General features: G+C 39.3%; 1 protein-coding gene across 1 annotated transcript in view; it reads right to left on the bottom strand.

Moving 5' to 3' along the window:
• The window catches only part of CCDC158 (coiled-coil domain containing 158), a 96,477-nt gene extending 72,215 nt beyond the window's left edge, over positions 1–24,262 (bottom strand). The window contains exons 1-3 of the mRNA XM_049709360.1: positions 24,197–24,262; positions 9,843–9,986; positions 3,350–3,567 (exon numbers count right to left, since the gene is read on the bottom strand). Coding sequence (XP_049565317.1) covers positions 3,350–3,567; positions 9,843–9,912 — 288 coding nt within the window. The 5' untranslated portion in view covers positions 9,913–9,986; positions 24,197–24,262. The remainder of the gene's footprint in view (positions 1–3,349; positions 3,568–9,842; positions 9,987–24,196) is intronic.
• Between the last annotated feature and the right edge of the window lie 415 nt (positions 24,263–24,677).

The following is a 24,677-nucleotide window of genomic DNA, read 5'->3' as shown; positions in this document are numbered from 1 at the left end:
CTGAACTTTGGATGGTAACAGTGGAAATGAAAACATTTCCATATTTGAGAAATATATGTGGTACACTGGATGGACTTGGTAGTAAAGTGGATGTCAGGGAAAATGAAGAGGTATCAGGAATGAATCAGGTTTTTGCCCTGTGCAACAATATAAATGTGGCACCATATACAGCTAGAAGAAAGGTTTGGGGGAAAGATCAGGTATGCAACTGGAAATGTTGAGTTTATGGAGCCTGAGAAACATTTCAAGTAGAAATGTCCAGTAGGAACACAGGTACACTAACTGGTGTGGAGACCAGTTAAGAGGTCTGACCAGAAACGTAAACTGAACATTCACTTACATATAAATGGCAACAGAAACTATGGGAATCACTATTACTGTCTATGGAGGGTTTTGCTGGAATAAGAAACTGAAAAAGAATGAGCTGGAGGAAAATCAGGAGAGTGTGTTTCCATGAGACCTAAGAGAAAAGAGCACTTCAAGAGGAAGAGAATTGTCATGTGTGTCAAATGTTGTTGGAAAGTCAAGTAAGACAAGGAATGTAAAGGATTGATTAGATTTAGCATCACCGCTTACCCCTACTGCAGCATACATGTCCTGTTACTATCATTTTCTATTTTAAATATCTCAGCTATAAGACTGTAAATGTGTACATAAAAAGGACCACAACTTTTCCATTTTTATATATCCAGTACCTAGCATAGTATCTGTTACATAGGAGGTTTGCGATAAATATTGTAAGTACCCAAATAGCCCTGTTATTTATTTACTGATTTAACTAATTTATTGGGAGCCAGTCAAGTGTCACATACTCCGCCAGAGGATAGACTTGGAAAATTAACTGACATTGCTTCTTTTCCTCATTGGTACCTCTGTGTTTCATCTATCTATCTATCATCAATCCATCTCTTTAGTGCACTTATCATAAAGTATTGTCATTATTTGTTTATATGCCAGGCCCCCTTCAAGACTATGAACTCCTTATGAGTCCTATCTTATTCATCTTTGCATCCCCTCTACATAATACAATGGTATCTCATTTTCAGCACTTAATAAATTTATAGTTATTTTTTTAAGTGCTCACACATTCTGATGAAGTAGAACAATCCGTTAATGAATATAATAAAACGTACTAAATACTACAATAGACGTGTGTATGAAGAGCAACAAGTGTACAGAGGAGAACACACCTACTTGTGTCTAGAGGAAAGGCTTCAGAGAAGGAAATGCTTGAGCTGAGTCTTGATGGATAATAAGAATTTCACAGGTAGACAGGCAGAGAAGAGGAAATGACTTGGGCAAAGGCATGAAGGTCTAGAACAGAATGGCACATCCAGGGTAGAGTGATATCGCTAGAATGGAGGGTACATATAGGGAACAGGTAGCCGAAGAGGCTAAAATGTACAGCGAAAAAAATTCGATCACAAAGGCCTTTGTATAAGTTTGACTTCTAGGCTATAGACTATCAGGATCCAACATGCAGCTGTAAAGCTGACTAAAGCCAGCTTCATTCTACACAAGGTCCACTTGAAATTTTTATCGAATAACTTCTATACACTACTTAGCTATCGTGTATACACATGCATCTAAAAACCGACCCCCTACCAACTGCTTTGTAAAGAAAAACCAGGTATCATGAAAGCAGGACAGCAGGCCTGAACCGATTACTAATTATAATTATAGATGAATGTCATTAATTGTAACATTTTGAGCTATTCAAGTTTCACTAAGATTACACCAAGAGCACAGCAAAAGAAACAATTAACAAAATGAAAACGACAACCTATGGATTGGGAAAAAATGGTATTTGCACATCCTATATCTGATAAGGGGTTAACATCCAAAATATATAAAGAACTAATATAACTCAATAGCAAAAATCCAAATAATCTAATTAAAAACGGGCAAAGGATCCAAATAGACATTTTTCCAAAGAAATACGAATGACCAACAGGCACATGAAAAGATGCTCAATACCACTAATCACTAGGAAAATGCAAATCAAAACCACAATGAGATATCACCTCACACCTGTTGGAATGGCTAACATCAAAAAGGCAAGAGATAACAAATGCTGGCGAGAAGGGAACCTTCGTGTACTACTGATGGGATTATAAAAAACTGGTGCAGCCACTACGGAAAACAGTATGGAGGATCCTCAAAAAGTCAAGAAGAGAACTAACATATGATCCAGCAATTCCACTTCTGGAAATTTATCCAAAGGAAATGAAAACACTATGTCGAAGCGATACCTGCACCCCATGTTCATAGCAGCATGCTTTATAATAGCCAAGACATGGAAACAACCTAAGTGTCTCCTGACAGACGAATGGATAAAGAAGTTGAGGTACGTATGTATACACACACACACAATGGAATATTATTCAGCCACAAAAAGGAGGAAATCCTGCCATTTACGACAACATGGATGGACACCGAGGGCATTATGCTAAGTGAAATACATCAGACAGAGAAACACAAGTATCATATGATCTCACTTACATGTGGAATCTAAAAAACAAAAAACCAAAAAAACTTACACAGAAAGAGATCAGATTTGTGGTTACCAAACAGGGATGTGGGGAGAGGGGGAATTGGATGAAGGTGATCAAAAGGTACAACATAAGTACCGGGGATGTAACGTACAACATGATGACTACAATTAACACTGTTGTATGGTATATATGAAAGTTGTTAAGAGAGTAATCCTAAGAGTTCTTATGACTAGGAAAAAAATTTTTTTCTTTTTTTTTTTAATCTATATGAGATGATAAATGTTAAGTACATTTATTGTGGTCATCATTTCATGATATATATAAGTCAATTCATTATGTTGTACACCTTAAACTTATGCAGTGCTGTATGTTGATTATAGCTCAATAAAACTGGAAAAAAATTACACCATTAAGACAAGGCATTATGACTTATTATTAACAAAAGACAAATGGGTGTGTAGACTTTTCATCAGTCCAATTTTTAATAGTGAAATAGAAGGCATAGGCCAAATTAACAAGTTTAACCAATGAATCCATTATTTTTTTTTTTTTAATTTTGTTTATTTATTTTTGGTGATTTTGTGCTGGGTCTTAGCTGCGGCCGGTGAGCTCCTTAGCTGTGGCATGCAAACTCTTAGTTGTGCTATGCATTTGGGATCTAGTTCCGTGACCAGGGATCGAACCCATGTCCCCTACATTGGGGGGTGAATTCTTAACTACTGCACCACCAGGGAAGTCCCATGAATCCATTATTAAGTTTTTTTTCCAGAAAGCTTGGGTTCTATTCCAAAGCTCTGTGCCTCACTGTCTCCCCAAAATGGTATCAGATACTGGAGGAAAAGAATGTAACTCACTTCATTTAGTCTTCTCTGCAAATCTTTGACTTGATGTGAATATTCTTCCAAAACACGTTCAATGTGTTCCTTTCCAGGGTAAGGAATGGCTTTTCTGTGAGAATCAAGTTCCACTTCATATTTAGGGAAAAAAGGGATTTGCGTCAAAGTCCCAGTTGAAGATGTGTTTTCAATTATTGTTCCACGAACAGATGACATAAAAAATGAACCTGAAGAACCTAAGTATTAAATAATTAATTAACCAATTAATTAACTTAATAATAAAATAATTTTGTGGCAAACATTATCCCAGGTAGATTCCCTTATTGAACCCTGAAGGAGCTCAAGGTCTCATGGGGAAAACAGAAAAGTGAGAGTGTCTCTGAGAGAGAAGAGCACAAGGTAAAAAGGAGGAACAGGTTAGGGAGGAGGGCGTAGTTTTACTTGACAGTGATCAAGTGATACTTGAATTAGTCTTGAAGCATCTATGAGTAAGAAGTAACTAGTCTGGAAGACAGGAGAAGAGGAAGAGCATTCCAGGCAGTGGGAACACCATCATTATTGGCGAGGGGTCTTGAAGCAGCATGGCATACTATGGGTGAAAGGAAGTAGTGGCCAGATATGAGAATGAAAATGTAGGACATATCACGAAGGGCCTTGTGGTCATGCCAAGGAATTTGGATTTCATTGTGAAAGCTCTAGGGAATCATTAAAGGACTTGAAGATAGGGGTAATATAACCTACACTTGTGTTCTGAAAAGGCTCTCTGGCTTCAGTGTAGAGAATGCATTGGATGGGGATAAAAATGAAGGTAGAAGCTCAAAGTAGAAGAAGGCTTTCAACAGTTCAGGTAAGGCATGGCAAGGGTCTGCCCTAAAGCAGAGACAGCAGAGCTAGAAACAAGGGCATGAATTTAAGAAATATATGTGGTAAGTAAGAGAGAGGGAGACATCAAAGATTTCTCTTTAGTTTCCGGCTTCAGCAACGTCCAAGTAACGAAGTTGATTTGCAAATACTGTACATGGACTTGAAGTCTGGGAGAGTGTTTTACTTTAGAGATAAGCTTCTGGGAATCAACAGCATATGAGTTCTAATGAATCCTTGGAGTCAAGGGGATCATCTAGGGGCAGCATACAGAGTGAAAAGAGAAGAGGATCAAGCAGAGCACTCTGAGGAAATATTCACATTTAAAAGGAAGACAAAGGAGGTAAAACCCAGTAAGAGTCACAGAAGACACACGAAGATTTTCAAGAACCACCGCTGGCTTAAACTGAGGGACAGAGACAGTATGAGACAGAGAGAGGCTTTTCTACAAGCAGGCTGAAAAAAGCCACCCAGCTGGAAACATATGCTACCTTTCATGCAAAAGGGAGGAGAACTCAGAGTCAGACCCAAGAGTCCAGTGGATGGTGCCAGGAACCATGGAGACTTATCCCCAGGCCTGCGTCCTAATCCATCAGCTAGTCCTGAGTGGTCAGCCTGTGCCCAGCTGGATTTCAGAACTGTGTGCATATGTGCCTCCAGACATATGTGCTTCCTGTTTACTGCTTCCTCAATAGGAGTGGACAGTGGTTATCCTGTGCCTGGCTACCATTGCATGTTGGGTGTCACAAGTCTTCAGATAATGAGGAACTCTACTCAAGGAGCTGTATTTAAGGGATTACAATTAAGGAGTTTCATCCATACTTGAATCTAATTTAGGTAAAGGTATTCTGGCCTTTCAGGGAGTGCTGTAGTGTGATCAGGCTATTAGGGGCCTTCTTAGGAAAGTGAATATATTTTGCATGTGAGAGAAATATAGATAATCTGTGACCAGAAAGTAAACTTGCAGTGGTTTTAAAATATGTCCACATATTCTTTGCTACTCCTCCCTTAAATAGGTGGAGGTTAATTTCCCTCTTCTTTGTAAGAAAGGAGAAACAAGAGTGTACGTGTATGTGTATATGTATGTACATATATGGATATGTGTGTATGTGTGGCATTTGCTTAATTTTGCACAAAAGAAACACTGGAACAATAAGACAGAATCTCATGAAAACAGCTATCTATAGGAGTATAGGGATGGGTGGAAACAGAATGGAAAATGTAGGGATGGCAGCAAGACTCTACTGAATATACCTTTTTATAAAGTTTTCACTTATGAGCCGTATACATGTTATACATATTCAAAAAATAAAATTGAAAACTAACAGAAAAAAATAAACCTAAGTGTACAGTAAGTTGACAACATAACCTCACAGAGAAAATAGTCCCTTTCAAATAACTTTAGAACACAGTACCCTGACTGCACGTGAACTTAACTTAGCAGGTAGGCTGTTAATATAACAGGTGTCGTTACAATTCTGAAACAATTTTGTGTGTACCGTGTAAGAGAGAAAACAAGTAAACACACTGAAGTTGTTGGAAACTTGAGTTTTCACTGTAAGGGAAATACAGATATGGAATGGGAGGAAGATGAGGAAGAACTCTGTGGTACTGGATTTGAGAATTACCAGTGTGAACTGAAGGGAAAAAAATCTAATTCCAAGCTTTAGACACTGAACACTCCTAGACACAGTGACACTTCAGTAGCAATAAGCACACGAGATCTTGGTGTGTGAATACTATTTCCTACTAGAAGGAACCAGGGCTCTTTAGTGAATAGCTGATTCCAGGTCTGGTGGAACAGGAGGAAAAGTACAGCCTGGAACATTCTGATGTGCCAGAAACTAATGAAGTGGGCCATGTTTTAAAAAGACACAGAATTGGCTTAAAGGGGCTGGCCAAATTTGGTACAACTGAGCATCAAAACAACAGTGACAACAATACATTATAGCACTGTGAATTAAAAACAACCTATGGATCTAGAGTGATAATAATAAAAGAAAAGCTTTTCTTTCCTGAAAAATGTAGGTTAATAACTATGGTGAAATTAGAAATCATCGGGCTTCCCTGGTGGCTCAGTGGTTGAGAGTCCGCCTGCCGATGCAGGGGACATGGGTTCGTTCCCTGGTCCGGGAAGATCCCACATGCCGCGGAGCGGCTGGGCCCGTGAGCCATGGCCGCTGAGCCTGCACGTCTGGAGCCTGTGCTCCGCAGTGGGAGAGACCACAACAGTGAGAGGTCCGGGTACCGCAAAAAAAAAAAAAAAAAAAAATTAGAAATCATCAATGTAATAATTGATTCAGGCAAGGATCTTCAATTGACGCTAAAACCACTGAATGGAAGGTTATTTAGTACTAGGATATTCACAAGGTCTCAAAGGGCCATCCTATAGGTTACTTATTTATTGTAAAGGAGAAAATATGACTGTAAATTAGCAGGATCTGGCATTATGTGTTCCCTAAAGTATGATGTAAAAGTATAAATTGTCACCTACGTAAAACTCTTGCCAAATGAGTTTCATCTGAATCTAAACATGAGAAACAATCAGAAAAAATCTAGAATGTGGAACATCCTACAATACAACTGGTCTGGACTCTTAAGGAAAATGCTATGAGAAACAACAACAAAAGGAGGGAGGATGGTTACAGATTTAAAGAGAATAAAGAGACCAAACAACAAAATACAGTGCATGATCTCTAGATTTTTTAAAATGCTAAGTAAAACTTTTTTTGGAACAACTGGGGAAATTTAAATATGAATATGAATTAGATGATAACTGCATAGACAGTAATTTTCTCAGATACAATGATGTGGCAATGTAGGAAATCATCCTTTTTCTAAGGAGATGCACATGCAGGTTTTGAGGCATGAATAATGATGCCTTCAACTTCAGCAAAACGAAATATAAATTGTAGGCATAGAGATAAAGCAAATATGATAAAATGCTGACAACTGGTGCATCAGTTGAAGGGTATTTAATGTATTCAACGCACTATTTTTTCAATTGTTCGACCATTTTGAAAAAATTCGAAATAAAATGTTGGGCAGGGGGAAGAGTTCACTGCATTTGGCAAAAAAGAGAAAATCTAGTCATTATGGCCAGAGTGATTTCATTGGAATACTAGGTTCAAAAGTCCTAAGGCAGTGGTTCACAGAGTGAATGGATGGTGAAGATGTGGACAAGTGAACACAGACTTGTCTTTCAGACGGCACAGCTGTGAAGGAAGAAGGCGCACGGAAGGCGCAGGTTGAGGAGAGGTTTTCATTTTTGTTGTTTTGGTTTGTTATATTTCCTTGTTAGTGGTTGTAGGCTTGGAGAGATTTAGCATGTTTACTTTGATGGATAAGTACAAATGGAGAGAGAGGGACTGAAGATATCGGAGTGAGTGGGGCCCAAGACTCTGCAGAGATCCTGGAGCCAAACCTCCGAGGAGGCTGAGCTGCTGCGAGCGGGGGTGGGAATTAAAGCATGAGTAGCAAATTAGGAGGGTACCTCCTCCACGGAGCTTTGAAGAGGCACGGACTGTGAAGAACAGTGAGTCTTAGGGGCAGCAGAGGAGAGGGTAGGAGAATGCCAGCCGAATGGCGTATTTTCTCTGTAAATCAGGAAATGATGTCATCTGAGAGTGAGGAAGATGGTGGCAGAGTGAGGGGCTTGAGAATGGTGTAATTTTGAAATAAGTGTGGTGAGAAATTAGAGACAGAACTGGCTAAGATTAAGAGAAAGATTCCTCAGCAGCATCGGGGGCCCAGCTGAGATGGCAAACTATGACTCTCAAGCGGCAAATTGGTGGAAAATCCACATTAGTGTATTTTCTTCCAGCAGCCCAGGACAAACATGGAAAAGGCAGTCAGCCTGAAAGGACTGGGATTCTCCTGTAAGAGTTCAAAGAAGAATAAGAGAAAGAGGAAGCTGAGGATATTGGCAAGTGATAAAGAAAGTGAAGATAGGAAGAGGTTGATAGTTTAGGAGAAAATAGCAGAAGGTAGAGCAGCTGTTCTCAGCCCTTGTTGTAAACCAGGAACACAAAGAGAGCTTTAAAAAAAAAAAAAAACCAGTGGTGCCCAAGCCCCATTCTAGATCTCCCGAATTAGCCTCTCTAGGTGTGGTTCTAAGCCATTTAAAAGTTTAAAGTCTCAAAAAGTGATTTTCACGTGGAGCCATGGTTGAGAACCACTACCTTCATGAGGCAGAAAAATAAGTGTTGCAGGAATAAGAGAGTGAGAGTGCTAGAAGATAGCAGGCTGGATTCCAGAAGTCCAACAGTTCTTGGCAATAAGATCCAAGATAGGAAAGTGAGTAGCTAGAGTACAGGTCAAAACAATTAGAACTAAAAAGGTGGAGAAGCCGTGAGTCTAAGATCTTAGACGGGTCGTCCATGAGGGCGATGGTATTACGGGATGATGATGTGCCTGGGGAGGGAGAGACAGCCCATGAGCTAAGTGCCCATGTCCCTGAGGATGAGGGATATCGTGTAGATGGGGAGGTGAGCAGGGTTGATGGCTATAGTAGGATGGAGGTGACAATGGCATGAGCAGCCTAAGGAGCAGAAGCTTTTACAAAATAAAGGTGCCAAAATAAAAGTTTTTCAGCACTGTTTCACTGCGCTTAGAAATGGTGAAACAACACCTATAACTGAGAATAAACTCTGGCTGCATTCTTTCAGATGAGACAGACATGACAGGGAAAGCAGTTACGGCTGTGCAGGTCACCTGCCTGACTCCAAGATAATCCATTCTCTGTTCTGCCCCTATTCTGCTGTGTGTTGTAGAGAACTTCTTTTCCTAGGCCCCGTTCCCAACTTGTTTCCAGGACGGTTCGCAGTGGGAGGTACCGGCAAAAGACCGGAAGGCCAGAGGAAGGGAGAAGCTAAGGGACCGCTCCTCTCTCCTGCCTCTGACAGGCTTCTGGCAGTGAGGGGTGGCTTCAGCTCCCACAGGCAGCCGTCCCCATGGCTCTAACTCCTGCTTGTACCTACGCCTTATGACAGTTCCCATTCTGAGGGTCCTTCTAGCCCAAAGGCTGGTAGCAGCTTCCTACAGTGGCTCATCTCTGAGCCTTCTCAGCTCTTTCAACACCTGTGTTGTCAATTCCCTGTATTAAATGTCACCTATTTATTCCTACTGTTTCTGTTTTCCTGCCTGCTCTCTGTTGACTGAAATAATTTTCATCAGAGTTGATGGGGGGCCTGAACTAGGACAGCAGTCGTGGGAATGGAGACGGCAAATGCACTCAAGACACATTTCTGAGAATAGAGAAAGCAGGACTTGGTACCTGACTGGATGGGGGGCGGGGGGCGTGAGAGAAAAGAAGTCACCATGATGCAGAATTGGGGCTTAGAGCAGACCGAGGAAGAGAAGGCATTTAGAGAAACGTGGCATGTGCTTAAGTTCCTCAACTTGAAAACAATCTTCAAACCAAAAAATAATGTAAACACATGCTAAAAAATAGATACGCTATTTTTAAAAGACTAAACAATTTCTTCCTCATAAGGCAGAATTATAAATAATCTGGTAAACATTCATGAGCAAGGTCTGTGCCTTGCACAGTTAAAATCAAAACATACTGAAAAATAGCAGCTTGAATGAATATTACGAAGACTGCTTAGTTCTAATTTTTTTCCCATTTTGTTTTATAAAAATTACTTACCTGCATTGGATGTAATGCCACTACTTGATAAAAGATCCTCATTATTTGAGTCACAAGGGTTTTGTTCCATATTGAATATTTGCTACCTCTTCTTAGAGATCTTGAAATATGAATGCTTCCCTATTTAGTTCTTTTAGTTCTTATCTAGAAAAGACAGGGATTCGATCTTTATTAATAAGGTATTACATGAAAAAAGTTCATAGAGGAGGAACTGACTATATTCACATTTGAAATTTAATAGCAATTTTTCACCAGGAAAATATTTACACAGAAATATTTTATTATTATCTAACATTAATAAGTGAAGAGAATCTTACTGTAAAACTTATTGATTTTAAAGGCCAAGTGGCTTATTAGAGACAATCTAAAAATAAAAAACTAACACTTTAATTATTATGATTATTAGCACTCTGATTTGGGGCAGAGTTTTTCCTCTTCTTAAGTCTCTCTCATCACGTTACATTGTCAAATAATGGAAGAAGACATTTCCTCAGTAAAAAGCCACAAATTAGGAAAAGAGATCACAAATCAGCAAATTAGAAATCATTAATAAAAGGTAAAGACTTCTTTGATATCAAACAGGGCTCATAATTTTAGATTAGGCCAAGAGGGTCTTCTGGGTTTGGAAAACACTGGTGGCCTGATTCCAAATCTCCTCCTCATCCTCTGAATATCCATAAAATCAACAAGAACAACAAATAAATAAAAGCACATGGGCTCCAAGCCTTCAGCATTCCCAGAAGACAGAGAATACCACAGCCTTCAAATTGTCTGTAAGGAGAGGGAAATTTTTTTCCAAAAGTTCTCTCATATTCTACCAACCAGTACTGCAGGCCTGTGAGTATGGACAACAGGAAAGGAGAGGCTGAAAAGACTGAAAAGGAGTAGAGGACTGCGAGGAAGCACAGAGTCACCCCGGAAAGTGAAGAAGAAAGGCCAGGTTACTAAGCACAGGATGGAACATGATGGTCTGTAGACCTGGCTATGCAGTAAGGGCTTGGAAGTGGGTGGGCACCAGGAGTGTCAGCCTCAGAGAAGAATGTTTCTGGGGGAGAATCAGATATGGAGACATGGCAGTAAAGGGAAGAAGGAAATGAGAGGGGAAAATTCAGGAACCAGCAGAAACAAAAAGAAGCAAGATATGCCAATGCTCCTTCTACCCTTCCCACCCAACGTCCCCACCACCATCCATAAAAGGGAACACGTAGAAGATGGCTCTCTCAGACAAGGAATCCTGTCCACTAAATGAATAAAAATAGATAAAAGTAGAACACATCCATACAAAACTACAACAAAATGTCAGAAAATGTGGATAAACTCTTTTTTGCCTATGAAGAGTCCCCCCACACCCTCCCTGCCAACAAACATGAAGTCAAAGAAAATTGTAACACAACACTCCAAACTGAACTAAATAGTCTCAAGCAAGCATTTGGGGGTGATTAAAAGTCACCCTTGAATGAGAATTGTAAATGTAAGAACAGAAGTGGACAAGAAACAATGAAAAAAGCAAAAAATCAGGAAGAAATGAAATGAGAGTTGATTAAAGTAAGGAAAGAAAGAAAAGAAAAAGACAAAATTATATCAGAAATGAAGACCAAATTACAAAGTAGACAGGGAGGAGAGACTGTAATGTTAGCTTAATAAAAGGCATTGAAGAAAATCAGGAAAACAACCAAGAGGATGAAAACTGAGATAAAGAAATAAAAAGGGTGGGAGAGGAAGTGAATGAAATGGAAGACAGGCAAAGAAGGTTGAACATAATTGGTGTCCCTGAAGAAAAAAGTCAAAAAAAAAATGAAACGAACTATTATTTAAAATAATCTAAGGAAGCTTCCTGTAAATAAAGGAAGATCCAAATCTACACATTTTTCATACTAGAGAAAATCGACCAAGAATGATCAACTCTGAAATATATCCTAATAAACCATGTTAAGACTTTAAAGATTATGAAAAAATCCTCAGGGCCTTCAGGCAAAAAAGATGAAATAACATACAAAGGCAAGAGGATTAGAACGGCATCAGATTATTCAAAAACAACATACAAAGCAAGGCAACAGAAGAGCAGCATTTTCAAGAAATCTAAGGAAAGAAAGTATTGATTTAAACCAAGGATATTATACCCAGCCAAGATCTTCAAAAGATTCAAAGGCACAGAAAAGCAGTTTTGAATGTGCCAGAACACTGTACATTAAGTGCCCCTTCTGAGAAATCAACTAGAGGGAGTGAAGCTTCATCCAACCAACAGATGACCAGCAAATGTGGCCAAATGGTAACAACTGGTGAAAATCTTGGTTTTTCTCTAGGTTTTAAATTTTCCAAAATAAAACTTGGGAAAAAAGATGAACATTTGAAAAAAAAAAAAAAAAGATGACTGGGAACACTGAAAAAAGACTGATGGTGAACATTTACATATTCAGTTGCAAAGTTGAGACTAAAACATGGGTGGGATAATGGCACTGAAGAATAACATATAAATATTATATGTGTGACAATGGAGAAGAGATGTAACTAAAGATGGGAAAAGAGAAAAAAAGGGAAAGTAGAATGCCATTGGTTGTAAAAGGTACCATTTAAAACTGACAAAAAGCAAAAGGTAAAGAAAGAAAAAAAAGGGGGTTATAGGTGCAGTATAGAAAGTACTAAGGCAAAGGTAACCATTAGAATAAAAATACAAATCTTCTTAAGTGACAAAAGAATTTTAAAAAGAAAAAGTAAAGAAGAAACACCAAATAAACACAGTAAATATAATACTTGCAGTAATTACACCAGAAGATAATAACATAATAACACTGTGACAGAATTTAGACCAAACACAACAGTCACATCAATAAACCTGAAGGGACTTAACTTGCCTATTCAAAGAGAAGTATTTTCAAATTGGCTCTTAAAAAAATTCAACACTGTGCTGTACACAAGAGGACACTAATAGGCATAGCTTCAAAAAGACTACAAATAAAGTGATGGACAATGATTTGCTAGGCAAATGAAAGCAGTAAGAAAGCATGGGTTGGCCATACTACCCAAAGCAATCTGCAGATTTAATGTGATCCCTATCAAATTACCCATGGCATTTTCCACAGAACTAGAACAAATAATCCAAAAATTTATATGGATCCATAAAAGACAGAGAATTGCCCAAGCAATCCTGAAGAAAAAGAACAAAGCAGGAGGCATACCCTGACTTCAGACAATACTACAAAGCTACAGTAATCAAAACAGAATGGTACTGGCCAAACAAACATATGGATCAATGGAACAGAATAGAGAGCCCAGAAATAAACCCACACACCTATGGTCAATTAATCTTCGACAAAGGAGGCAAGGATATACAGTGGGATATACAGTCTCTTCAGCAAGTGGTGTTGAAAAGTTGGACAACTGCAGGTAAATCAATGAAGTTAGAACACATCTTCGCACCATACACAAAAATAAACTCAAAATGGCTTAAAGACTTAAATATAAGACATGACATCATAAAACTGCTAGAAGAGAACATATGCAAAACATTCTCTGACAAAAATTGTACCAACGTTTTCTTAGGTCAGTCTCCCAAAGCAATATAAATAAAAGCAAAAATAAACAAATGGGACCTAATCAAACTTATAAGCTTTTGCACAGCAAATGAAACCACAAATAAAACGAAAAGACAACCTATGGACTGGGAGAAAATATTTGCAAATGATGCGACAGACAAGGGATTAATTTTCAAAATACATATATAAACAGCTCATACAATTCAATAACAAAAAACAAACAACCCAATTGAAAAATGGGCAGAAGACCTAAATAGACATTTCTCCACAGAAGACATACAGATGGCCAATATGCACATGAAATGATGCACATGAAATGATGCACATGAAATGATAATAATACTAATTATTAGAGATATACAAATCTAAACTACAATGAGGTACCACATCACACCAGTCAGAATGGCCATCAATAAAAAGTCTACAAATAATAAATGTTGGAGAGGGTGTGGAGAAAAGGGAACCCTCTTATGCTGTTGGTGGGGATGTAAATTGGTGCAGCCATTATGCAAAACAGTATAGAGGTTCCTCAAAAAACTAAAAATAGAGTAGCCATATGATCCAGCAATCCTACTACTGGGCATGTACCCAGACAAAACTCTAATTCAAAAAGATACTTGCACCCCTATGTTCATAGCAGCACTATTTACAATAGCTGAAACATGGAAACAACCTAAATGTCCATTGACAGATGAATGGATAAAGAAGACGTGGTATACAATGCTATACAATGTACAATGGAATATTACTCAGCCATAAAAAAGAATGAAATAATGCCATTTGTAGCAACATGAATGGACTTAGAGATTATCATAATAAGCTTATCATAATAAGCAAATAAGCAAAGTCAGTAAGAGAAAGACAAATACCATATGTCTTATATGTGGAATCTAAAATACGACACAAATGAACATATCTAGGAAACAGAAACAGACTCACAGAAATAGAGAACAGACTTGTGGTTGCCAAGGGGGAGGGAGGTGGGGGAGGGAAGGACTGAGAGTTTGGGATAAGCAGATGCAAACTATTATATATAGGATGGATAAACAACAAGGTCCTACTGTACAGCACAATACTCAATATCCTGTGATAAACCATAATGGAAAAGAATATGAAAAAGAATATATATATATGTGTATGACTGAGTCACTTTGCTGTACAGCAGAAATTAACACAACACTGTAAAACAAATATACTTCAATAAAATTTTTTTAAAAAGCATGGGTTAAAATCCTGATACCAGACCAAGTAGTCCTCAAGCCAAAGAGTATTAAATAAGACAAAGGGCACTTAAAGTTAAAAGCTGTAAAGATATAATACCTCTGACTCCATGTACCATGTAACACAGCAACCACTAAGATAAAACATAAATTACAGGAAACGCAATAAGAACTAGAAACACAGTAATAATGAGAGACTTTAACAGGCCACTCAGTATGAGATAGGTCAAGCGGCCAAAAAATAAGTAAGGATATAAAAGATTTAGATGAAATAATCACTAAGGTAGACTTTTTGGATATATATTGAACACTACATTTTGATAATAGAGACTATACCTTCCTCTCAAGTGCACATGGAATAGTCACAAAAACCAATCATACTTTAGGGCACAAATAAAAGATCAGTAGGTTCCATAAATAGAAATGTTACAAACATCCACCTCTGGTCACAAGGTAATAAAACTAGAAAATAAAAATAAAAGTAAAACCCAAAAGCAAAAAGGCCTTTCCACTTGGAAATTAAAAGGCCTTGTATTAAATAACTCATGTGATAAGAGAAATATAAACAGAAATTTAAAAATTTCTGAAAAATAATGACAATGAAAGCACTACATATCAGAATCTGAGATACATTAAAGCAATGCAGGGACTTCCCTGGTGGCGCAGTGGTTAAGAATCCGCCTGCCAATGCAGGGAACACGGGTTCGAGCCCTCGTCCAGGAAGATCCCATATGCCGCGGAGCAACTAAGCCCATGCACCACAACTACTGAGCCTGCACTCTAGAGGCCGGGAGCCACAGCTACTGAAACCCGCACACCTAGGTGCCCGTGCTCCGCAACAAGAGAAGCCACCGCAATGAGAAGCCCGCGCACCACAACGAAGAGTAGCCCCTGCTCGCTGCAACTAGAGAAAGCCCATGCACAGCAACGGAGACCCAACGGAGCCCCCCACAAAAATAAATAAATAAACAACAGACTTAAAAAAAAAACAATGCAAAGAGGAAAATTCCTAGCCTTAAACACCTATTTCAATTTTAAAAAAAGAATGATAATAAGTGAATTAGATTTCTAACACAAAAAGGTAGGGGGCAAAAATATAACAAAAGAAAGCACATGGTAGGAAATAATAAAGATAAAAGCAGAAATTAATGAAGAAAACAGAAAAACAACAGATCAAATTAATGAATCAGAATCCTGATTCTTTAAAAAAATATAGGCAAGGACCATCAAAATGATGGAAAGAGGAAGATCACTTATAACATACTGCTTACCATTTTTACATTAATGCACAATGTAAGCATAGTGTTAAATTTAAAAAAAAAAAACTTCTGAGCTAAGAAGAATTTTTGTTGAACAGAATTCCTTTTTATTTCACTCACAGTTTCTCCCTTTAGATTACTGAGGTGCCACCTGTCAAAACAACAACTAGATAAATTCTACCTTAATATGTTTTGTGCTATCATTTTTAGGAAATACGTAGTAGGTAGGGAGACATTGCATAAAGAATTATAACAAATGGAATGTTACTCAAGATTGCTAGGCAATTTAAATGTTCTAACAGAAGGAATTGCTATTTGGGAAAACCTCTCATTTAAACAAGTGTTATCATGAATGTCTGCTGTATAATTTAGCTTACACACTAAAGTGATGCATTTGGGGATTCTTCAGGATGATGAAAGACAGTAAGAAAATGTAAATTACTGAGTAATGTTATTATCATAAATTACAGTTAGATCAAAAGCATGAAGGAATTAGCAGGACAGGCTGAATCAAAGCCCAGCATTGTGAGATCATACACTAATCCACTCCGCTTGATACCAGAGTTCTGGGTATCAAGAAGGAAACAGAACCTACAAGCAAGATAAGCAGAACGGGTACTAGAAGTTGGAGAAAAGAGAAGAAAGGAAAAGGTTTGACTTCAAATTATTCTGATATGGAAACCATGTTCTACTTTGGCATAAGATGATGATAATAAACTCATTAATTCAGTATCCACTGATTGTTGGTAGGATATTAGGAGCCACAGTCCTTCAGAGGGAAATTTTTTTCTTAGAAAATTAATAAAGAAGACAGCACAGGTTTATCTACTTAAACAAGAATTTTAAAACCATTTATTTGTAAAGATGCTTAGCACTTCTACTTGTCAATGCTGCTAGCTATTTTATGTACCGTAGAGTAATGAAATCTGTCTTTAAAAAAGTATTTGTAATCTAGATTTTCACTATTTTAGACTGACCAAATCATTAAACTGGTCAAATCATTCAGTGTTTCTCTACCTGCATTGAATTGTAAGAACTGAAAGATAATTCCTATTTTCAGGCATAAAACTTATTAAATTACTAAGGATTCCTGGGAAAAGAAAGTTTTTTTGCCTCAGTAAGTCATCAAATTGTGAAAACACTGCACTTTGTTGATTTGGGGATCAAAACATGAACTTACATGTGTCTGATTTAAATCTCTGAGTAAAGTACACACATAAGATCTTGGCCTCTTCTAGTATGCTCAAGATTTATTAAGAACAATTCTACCTGGTTTAAAATTATGAACAGGTTCACATTGAAAGGAGCCTTAAATTTCTGATGAATAATATCTAGGTAAAGACTCTACTCTTGTTATTTAATTGGAATGTTGCAGAAAAGGCCTTAGAAACCACAGACCACCAAAAGAGGGCTTTTGGAGGAAAATAGTTTATAGGCTTTAGCTTTTGCTACATAGTTGAGCTAAAAGACTTAAAACTATCTCCTGGGTTCTTACCCCTTCTCCTTGGCTTCCAAAAGGCCATGGTGACTGTACACCCACTTTCCCTAATGTGACCAGTCTTCACCTTGATTTCTTTCCTTATGGCTACGTAAGGTGGACCTCTCATGTGACTGTGATAAAATGTGACTATCTCCACAGTAAGCTGATTTAGAATCCATGCTCTATTTTGATTGGGAAAGATTATGTATAATGTGTGTTATATTTAGATGACTGGATTCGTCAACTAATGACTCAAGCCCCTAGAGTGCCACCTCTCACAGAAGCCTGAGACTGGTGATTTTATAAAACTGGTCCATACTCTTGTAGAACCAGTCTGCAGGAATGTTTCCCCTAGAAAATTCTAAGGTACCCCAAGATTGATCCAAATACCACATATCTGGGCTGGTACAGTCTCAGAAATGCAATGAGGAGAGCAATTATTACTGAATAACCCTTTATTGCCTGAGTTATTGTTGTTACCAATAACGTCACATCACTCTTACTGTCTGCTTTCTCAATCACATTCTTTCTCTCTAGATGTTGTCATTGACTGTCAGCGTTCAAATCCTAGCTCTGTGATCTACCACCTATGTGACCTTGAGAACTATATTTAACCTCTGTAAGACTGTAAGATGGAGATAGAGTATATACCTCAAAAGAATAAGAGTTAACTGAGATAACTCAAGTCAGCCTTACTATACAGTACTTGCCTCAATCTACAGGTACATAGTGCCACAGTAAGCCATGAATAACAATATTGTTTTTAAAATTTAGGCAGTGTACACCCCCTCACTTGCCCATAATAAATGGCTATATCTTTCTATATATCTAGAAAGAAGATATAAGTTTCATATAGGTCCACTAACAGAAAAGAGAGTGAGTTTAAAATGCATTGAGTAAACACAGGGACCATTATAATATAATGTAGAATTAAGCTATTTAGACCCTACTTCACCAGTACATAAAACCATCTTGTAGGGAGGCAGCACATAAGAAGCACAGAACTTAGGATCAGGGCACGTAATTCTGTCATTGGTTACCTGTGAAAGCATGGGCAAATCTTTTCACATCTCTGAGCCTCAATTTCCACCATTACTAAGTGAGGTTACGGTTGTGTTTTCCAACCGTAACCCCGACTACACACCCTCCTCTATGCCTCCCAAACACCTTTATGGAATTCAGAAGGCTCCACGGAGCAGAGTTTGAAAACCACAGAGATAAACCCCTTATAACTTTATTATCTTAGATACTCCAGCCTAGACATTCATCAAGTTTAAGACTTCAGGCTCTAAAATTAGATACAGATATAATAAATTAGTGTATCAGTTGTATTTATTCACAATTCTTAAATATAACTCAAAGTAAAACAAGAAATACCTTAAAATCTGGATATTCTTATTTTCACTTATACTATTAACACCTGACAAAAAATTTTTTTAATCTGCTCATTAATATATAGAATACTTCATTATCTGAAATTTATTATTTTCAAAAAGTTCAATTTGCAAGTTAATTTTCATCACTTAAGATCTTGACAACACCTAAAACACACACATACAACAACACAGCAGCAACAAAACTAAATTCTTTTTCCTTTGGGCTTATCTTGTATATGAAAGTATGCTTTAAAAGTATAGCCTATGGCACTTATCTAGGCTATGTTTATACAACAGAACATGTTCAATTATATGCTCCCTATTTATTGGCCCAATGCTAATCTTGTTGGTATAGGTCTCACTGACATTATCAAGATGGCGCAGCAAGTAAACAATATAGGCCCGTGTCTACATTCCCAGACCTGACCTCTCTCCAGGTACTGTCCAAGCTGACTTAAATAGACCCCCCTGAATGTCTTCTGACCATTTAAACTGCTTTTCACTGCTGGAGATACTTTGACCAGGTAACAGCTCTTATGCTTGGTTAGAAAAGTTACTGAGCAGAGGAACTTCTGTCTATAAATCAGAAATAGGTCAGAAATGGGTCTATAAATCTTAAGCAATGGAGCTGAGATAAACAACTAGGATTTTTGGACTATCTCAGTGGAATCTAAGTAAGCAGTTGCCTCATTGGAAAAATGAATGACAATACAAGTATCAAATCACTGTGGAATACACCTAAAACTAATATAATGTTATATATCAGTTATACCTCATTGGAAAAAAAGAATGACAATATTCTATGTTCAGAATGAGGACTAATGAACAGAAGTAAAGGGAGGTAGGTTCTAGCTCAGGGTGGAAATGGACATTCTAAAAACTAGAGCACCTTGGATATTTACATGGTGGACTTCCTTGTGAGGTGTTCAAACTGAGGGGGGATGAACATTCGTTGGGATGCCAACTTGCCGCTGGCTGTCCTCCCTTGGGCAGAGTATTGGACTAGAAGAAGTGTAAGATCTTCTCCAATCTGGACATTCTATGATTTTGTATGGAGAACATTCATCAAAAAGATGACCAGGAATACAGTGACTTCTCACAGATGATTTCAGTCAACAGCAAAGCCAGATAGGGACAATTCCACTGCTTCCAGCAAGTTTCATGCTCTTTTGTTTAAAAATTTTGGCTCTAGATAAATTTTAATGAAATCTGTTCCTTTAACACCTCTGCATATATGTTTACAGTCACCTTAAATTCATCTTATCCCAAATCTGGTCTCTTTTCCTTCCCACCTAACCTGTTTTCTAGGGCATTCTCAGATAGTGATACCATAAACCCAACTTCCCAAGTCAGACATTTCAGTGTCTTCACTCTTCATCTATTCAAACTCCACATTCTGTTGAGTCTATCTCTGTAATACCTTTTAACTCAGTGAAGGAGACTTAAGTGTGGTCAAAAGTTATAAGGAAGGAATCCTGGAATATGTAGTTTAGTTCATTTTAGTCCTATCGTATTCTTTCATGCTTTAATCAACTCTTACTAGACCTGCTACAAAATACCTCATAATGATTCTTCTAGTTTCAGTTTCTTACAATCTTCCTTTAAAATCAGAGCCATCTTGCCATACCTTGCCCAAAAACAAAGCTGTGAACTAAGACCAGCACTCAATGCCCTTTACCATCTGGCCTAACCAACCTCCCAGCCTCCTCTTCACTCCCTTGACGCACACTGTGCACCATTCAATGTTTACTAGCTGTGTCCTGAGCATGTCCTGCTCTTTCAGGACCCTGTTTGTATTTATACTCTTCTTTTTCTTCCTCCTTTCTTCCCAGCAAAATCCTCTCCAGTTTAGCTTTTAGGGATGTGGAGAAAGAGGTTCAAAACTATGTAACTGGTAGCAATGTACACTGATCCAGTCTTTAAAATCTGTGTTCTAATAAAAAGGGAACGAAAACTGCCCAATGCCTCTGAAACGTATAATTTAATGTAGGGGACTATATTTGGAGGACATGCTCCCCTTACTCTTCTCACATCAAAAGTAGTAAGCTTTAATTAAATCATTCATGCATATAAAACACTTAGCACAGGGCCTGGTACAAAGTAGACCTCTGGTAATTATTCATTACTGTTGTTAGCATTTTGATGGTTTACAATGTATTGCTGGTATGACTAGTGCTTCTGTAAATATTGGAGATAGAACTTTCTAAGATCATGACCAATCAAGTTTCTGCCCTCGTGGATCTTATATTCTAACGGAGAAAGACACTAACAAAACAAATCAAAAATATAATTTTGGAGATTGGTCAAGTGCAATGATGAGAATAACACAGGGTAGTAATAATATACAGAGAGAAGGAGTTGAGACTACTTAGTTAGGGTAGGTCAGGGAAAGACTTCCTGAAGTGACATGTGAGGTGAATGACAAAAATTCAGCCCTGCAGAGGACTGGGGAAGATCTTAAGAGGAAGTGCTACGTGCAAAGGTCCTGAGATGAGAGGGCTAAGGGTTCACTGCCTGCCAGGAAGGAGGCTACTGAAGCTGCATGTAGTCCAGGGAGAATGGGAGGTCTGCTTATAGACAGCCAACTGTGTACTGTGCCCAAAGAAATGCTGTGCTTATTAGCAGTTCCTTTCCTAAATTATCCTGAGAAGTTGCTGGTGAGGTTGGCTGGTGGTAGAGCTCACGGGGCCTTGAAAAAGTCATACTAATGACTTTGGGGTTTATTCTATAATTGCAGTGGAAAGCCACTGGAGGATTTTAACCAGGGGAATATAATCCTCTAGTGGCTGGGTGGGAAATATACTGAGTAGAAGGCGCCAGTTATGAGGCCATTGGAGCAGTACAGCAGAGGAACTAAAACTTTAACTCTAAAGGAGGCCAGTGATCTAGAGTGGATTGGTGCTGGGATTGGGAATGGCGATTGACTACAAATGGGTACCAGGGATCTTTTTTGGGTGATGGAAATGTTCTAAAACTGATTTGTGGTGATGACTGCACAACTCTAAATTTACTAAATATCACTGGATTTTACACTTAACATTGGTGAATTTTATGGTATGCAAATTATACCTCAAAAAAGCAGTTCAAAAAGAAAGCAGATTGGCTACTCTTTGTACGTTTTTGTGATGTTTTGTGGGGTAAGAATAGGGGTGCTAATTAGCTGCCTGGGACCCAGAAGTCAATCAGTTAAACCTGAACACTGGCTTTTTCCTGCATCTTGAATACTCCAAAGGGTCTTTATTTCAAGATGACTAGAGGTTGTTTTTAACTCCCCGCCACATGGAAGCACTTTGGCACTTTGGATTGAGCCTGGAACTCAATCCCCAAGTGTCTGCAACTCTTATTTGATATACACATGACAGCTATCCAACAATGTCTTAGCTAAGGACCAAGCCTAATTCACTTTGTACCTTTATTCTCTTAACCAGAACAAATGCGGTGATATATTAATAGGAATACAACAAAAGTTTAAAAAATTGCTTTGAAGTGCTAGACCACCTCTTTCTTATGCACTTTTTAATTTCTTTTCTCACCAAATTCTTTGTTCAGTCTTTTCCTTAGGATTTACGGGGTTCAGGAAATATTTAGTGGTCTCCACTACTACACCTGCCACTGCCCCAGCTGGAGAGCTTTAAAATACAGTAAGTCCCCTGCATATGAACGAGTTTCGTTCTGGGCGTGTTTGTAAGTCCAATTTGTTCGTAAGTCCAACAAAATTAGCCTAGGTACCCAACTAACACAAGCGGCTATATAGTACTGTACTGTAATAGGTTTGTAATACTTTTCACACAAATAATATATAAAAACAAACAAACACAAAAAATAAAACATTTTTAATCTGACAGTACAGTACCTTGAAAAGTACAGTAGTACAGTACAACAGCTGGCATACAGGGGCACGTTCACATCTTTGAAAGCCTGTAACTTGAAGGTTCGTATGTAGAAGACTTACTGTATTCATCAATACAGGTTTGATTCTATGTGATTTATAGTGTATTAGTTTCCTGTAATTGCCATAACAAGTTACCACTAGTTTGGTGGCTTAAAACCATAGCCATTTATTCTTTCACAGTTCTGGGGACAGAAGTTCAAAATCAGCCTCACGGGGCTGAAATCCAAGTATTGGCAGGTCTGTGCTCCCTTCAGAGGCTCTAAGAAAGAATCCATTCCTTGCCTCTTCCAGCTTCTGGTAGCTGCTGGCATTACTTGACCTGTGGCTGCATCACTCCAATTTACATCACTGTGATCGCACTGCATTCTCTTCTTCTGTATCTAATCTCCTCTGACTCCTTATAAGGATACTTGTGTTTGCATTTAGAACCCACCCAGATGACCTCCCATAACAAGATCTTTGACTTTACCCTCTTTCCTTATCCCGTTCACAGGTTCCAGGGATTAGGACCTGATATTTTTGGGTGGCCCTTATTCAGCCTACTATACCATATGATTTGGAGCCATCTAGCTTGGGAACAGGTGGTTCACAGAGCCCCTATTTAATGAATTGTGGATTATTACAGCGAGTGGCCCTAACATACTAGATAGACAACACTGAGTCCTCTTTGTAGAACACAACAGTAAGGGCTATGCACATACTAAATAACTTGTCAATTTCTGCCCTCAATTCAGGAGTATAATAATATCTCTACGGCCTAAAAACCACTTTACCCACAACACAAATAAAGATAACTGTATAAGTTTTAAAACAATAAATGTGGTACAGAGTTGGGAGGATCAGACTGTCTCCCACCACTCCCTCACCTCCATCCCACGACTTTACACACATGGAAACAGTCCTGCCCGGCTGGTCTCTGGGACAGTGGAAAGTGCTAGCCCTGTCCTTCCCGAATCGGCTGCTGAGAAAGCAAGAAGTGGTTTTGCCAGTCTAAAAACCCTGAGAAATAGCCGACTTCACTTTTCTTCTACTTTTCCTTGCCCTTAAAGTACACCAAGATAAATGAACACAACCTGGGACAGCTTCAGCGGGGACTTGGAGCACAGTTTTGTGGAAAAGGATGGTCTCATCTGAGAACTTGTTTCTGACTGATGCAGAACCAGACTCCTCACTCAACAGGGAGGGCTCCAGCTGAAAGGGCCCCTGCACAGCATTTAATACAATCTCATTCTGGATGAGACTGTCCAAGGCTACACATTCCTCTTCATACCTCTGTCTTCCCCACCCCTCCCCCCGTCCGCCGGAAGCGGGGTAGAAACAAGAGTTAGAAGTAATGTTGGGACAGGATCCTGTTATTTCTACCAAAAGGAATACTATGGTCCCAGAGTTCAGCCACCGTCCCCGGAGGTCTTGCGATCCCCGAAAACAACGGCAGTCCGTTCTGATAAAGAAACAATTTATCGGCCATCTACCACCACGTGCAAAACAGACACAAAGGTCTGGAAGGTTCCAGAAATGACGACGCGCTGCTTCGGGTCCTCAGGAAAACGACCCACCCCCTCACCCGGTCCCAGGGTTGCGCCCGCCCCTGTACCTGCGGCCAACTCCTCATCCTAAGAGACCGACCCCATCACCGGGGGGACGCCGGCGGGCGCGGCGGCCGCACCCGCGTCGACTGGGCGGGGCGGCGGGGGCGCGGACGCTGCCCCGCCCACCCCTGCGCCCTCTCCTCGTGCGCTCGGGCTCCGGCCGCCGCTTGCTCCAAGCGAGCCGCGCGGGCAACGGTAGGGCACCTCAGCCGGGCGTGGGGAGGGAGAAGGGGTGCTGGACTACTCCGCGGGGGCCGGCGCCAGACCTGGACTGCGTCGCCAGACCTGGACTGCGTCCCCAGACGCCGTCGCCCGGGCAACCGAGCGCCATTCCCCCCCTCTCCCGCCCTCCTCTCCGACCCCAGGAGCCCTAAGGAGGCTGCTTGCACCCCGCAGGCATCAAATGCTGCCAGCCCTACCCCAGAAACGACCCTGATTCGGGCCTCCACTTACACTGTCTGCCTCCCAAGACCTCTCTCTTTTTCT

The sequence above is a fragment of the Orcinus orca genome, chromosome 4, assembly GCF_937001465.1.
Source record: "Orcinus orca chromosome 4, mOrcOrc1.1, whole genome shotgun sequence".
NCBI lineage: Eukaryota > Metazoa > Chordata > Mammalia > Artiodactyla > Delphinidae > Orcinus > Orcinus orca.
This window is presented reverse-complemented; position numbering and strand designations above follow the sequence as displayed.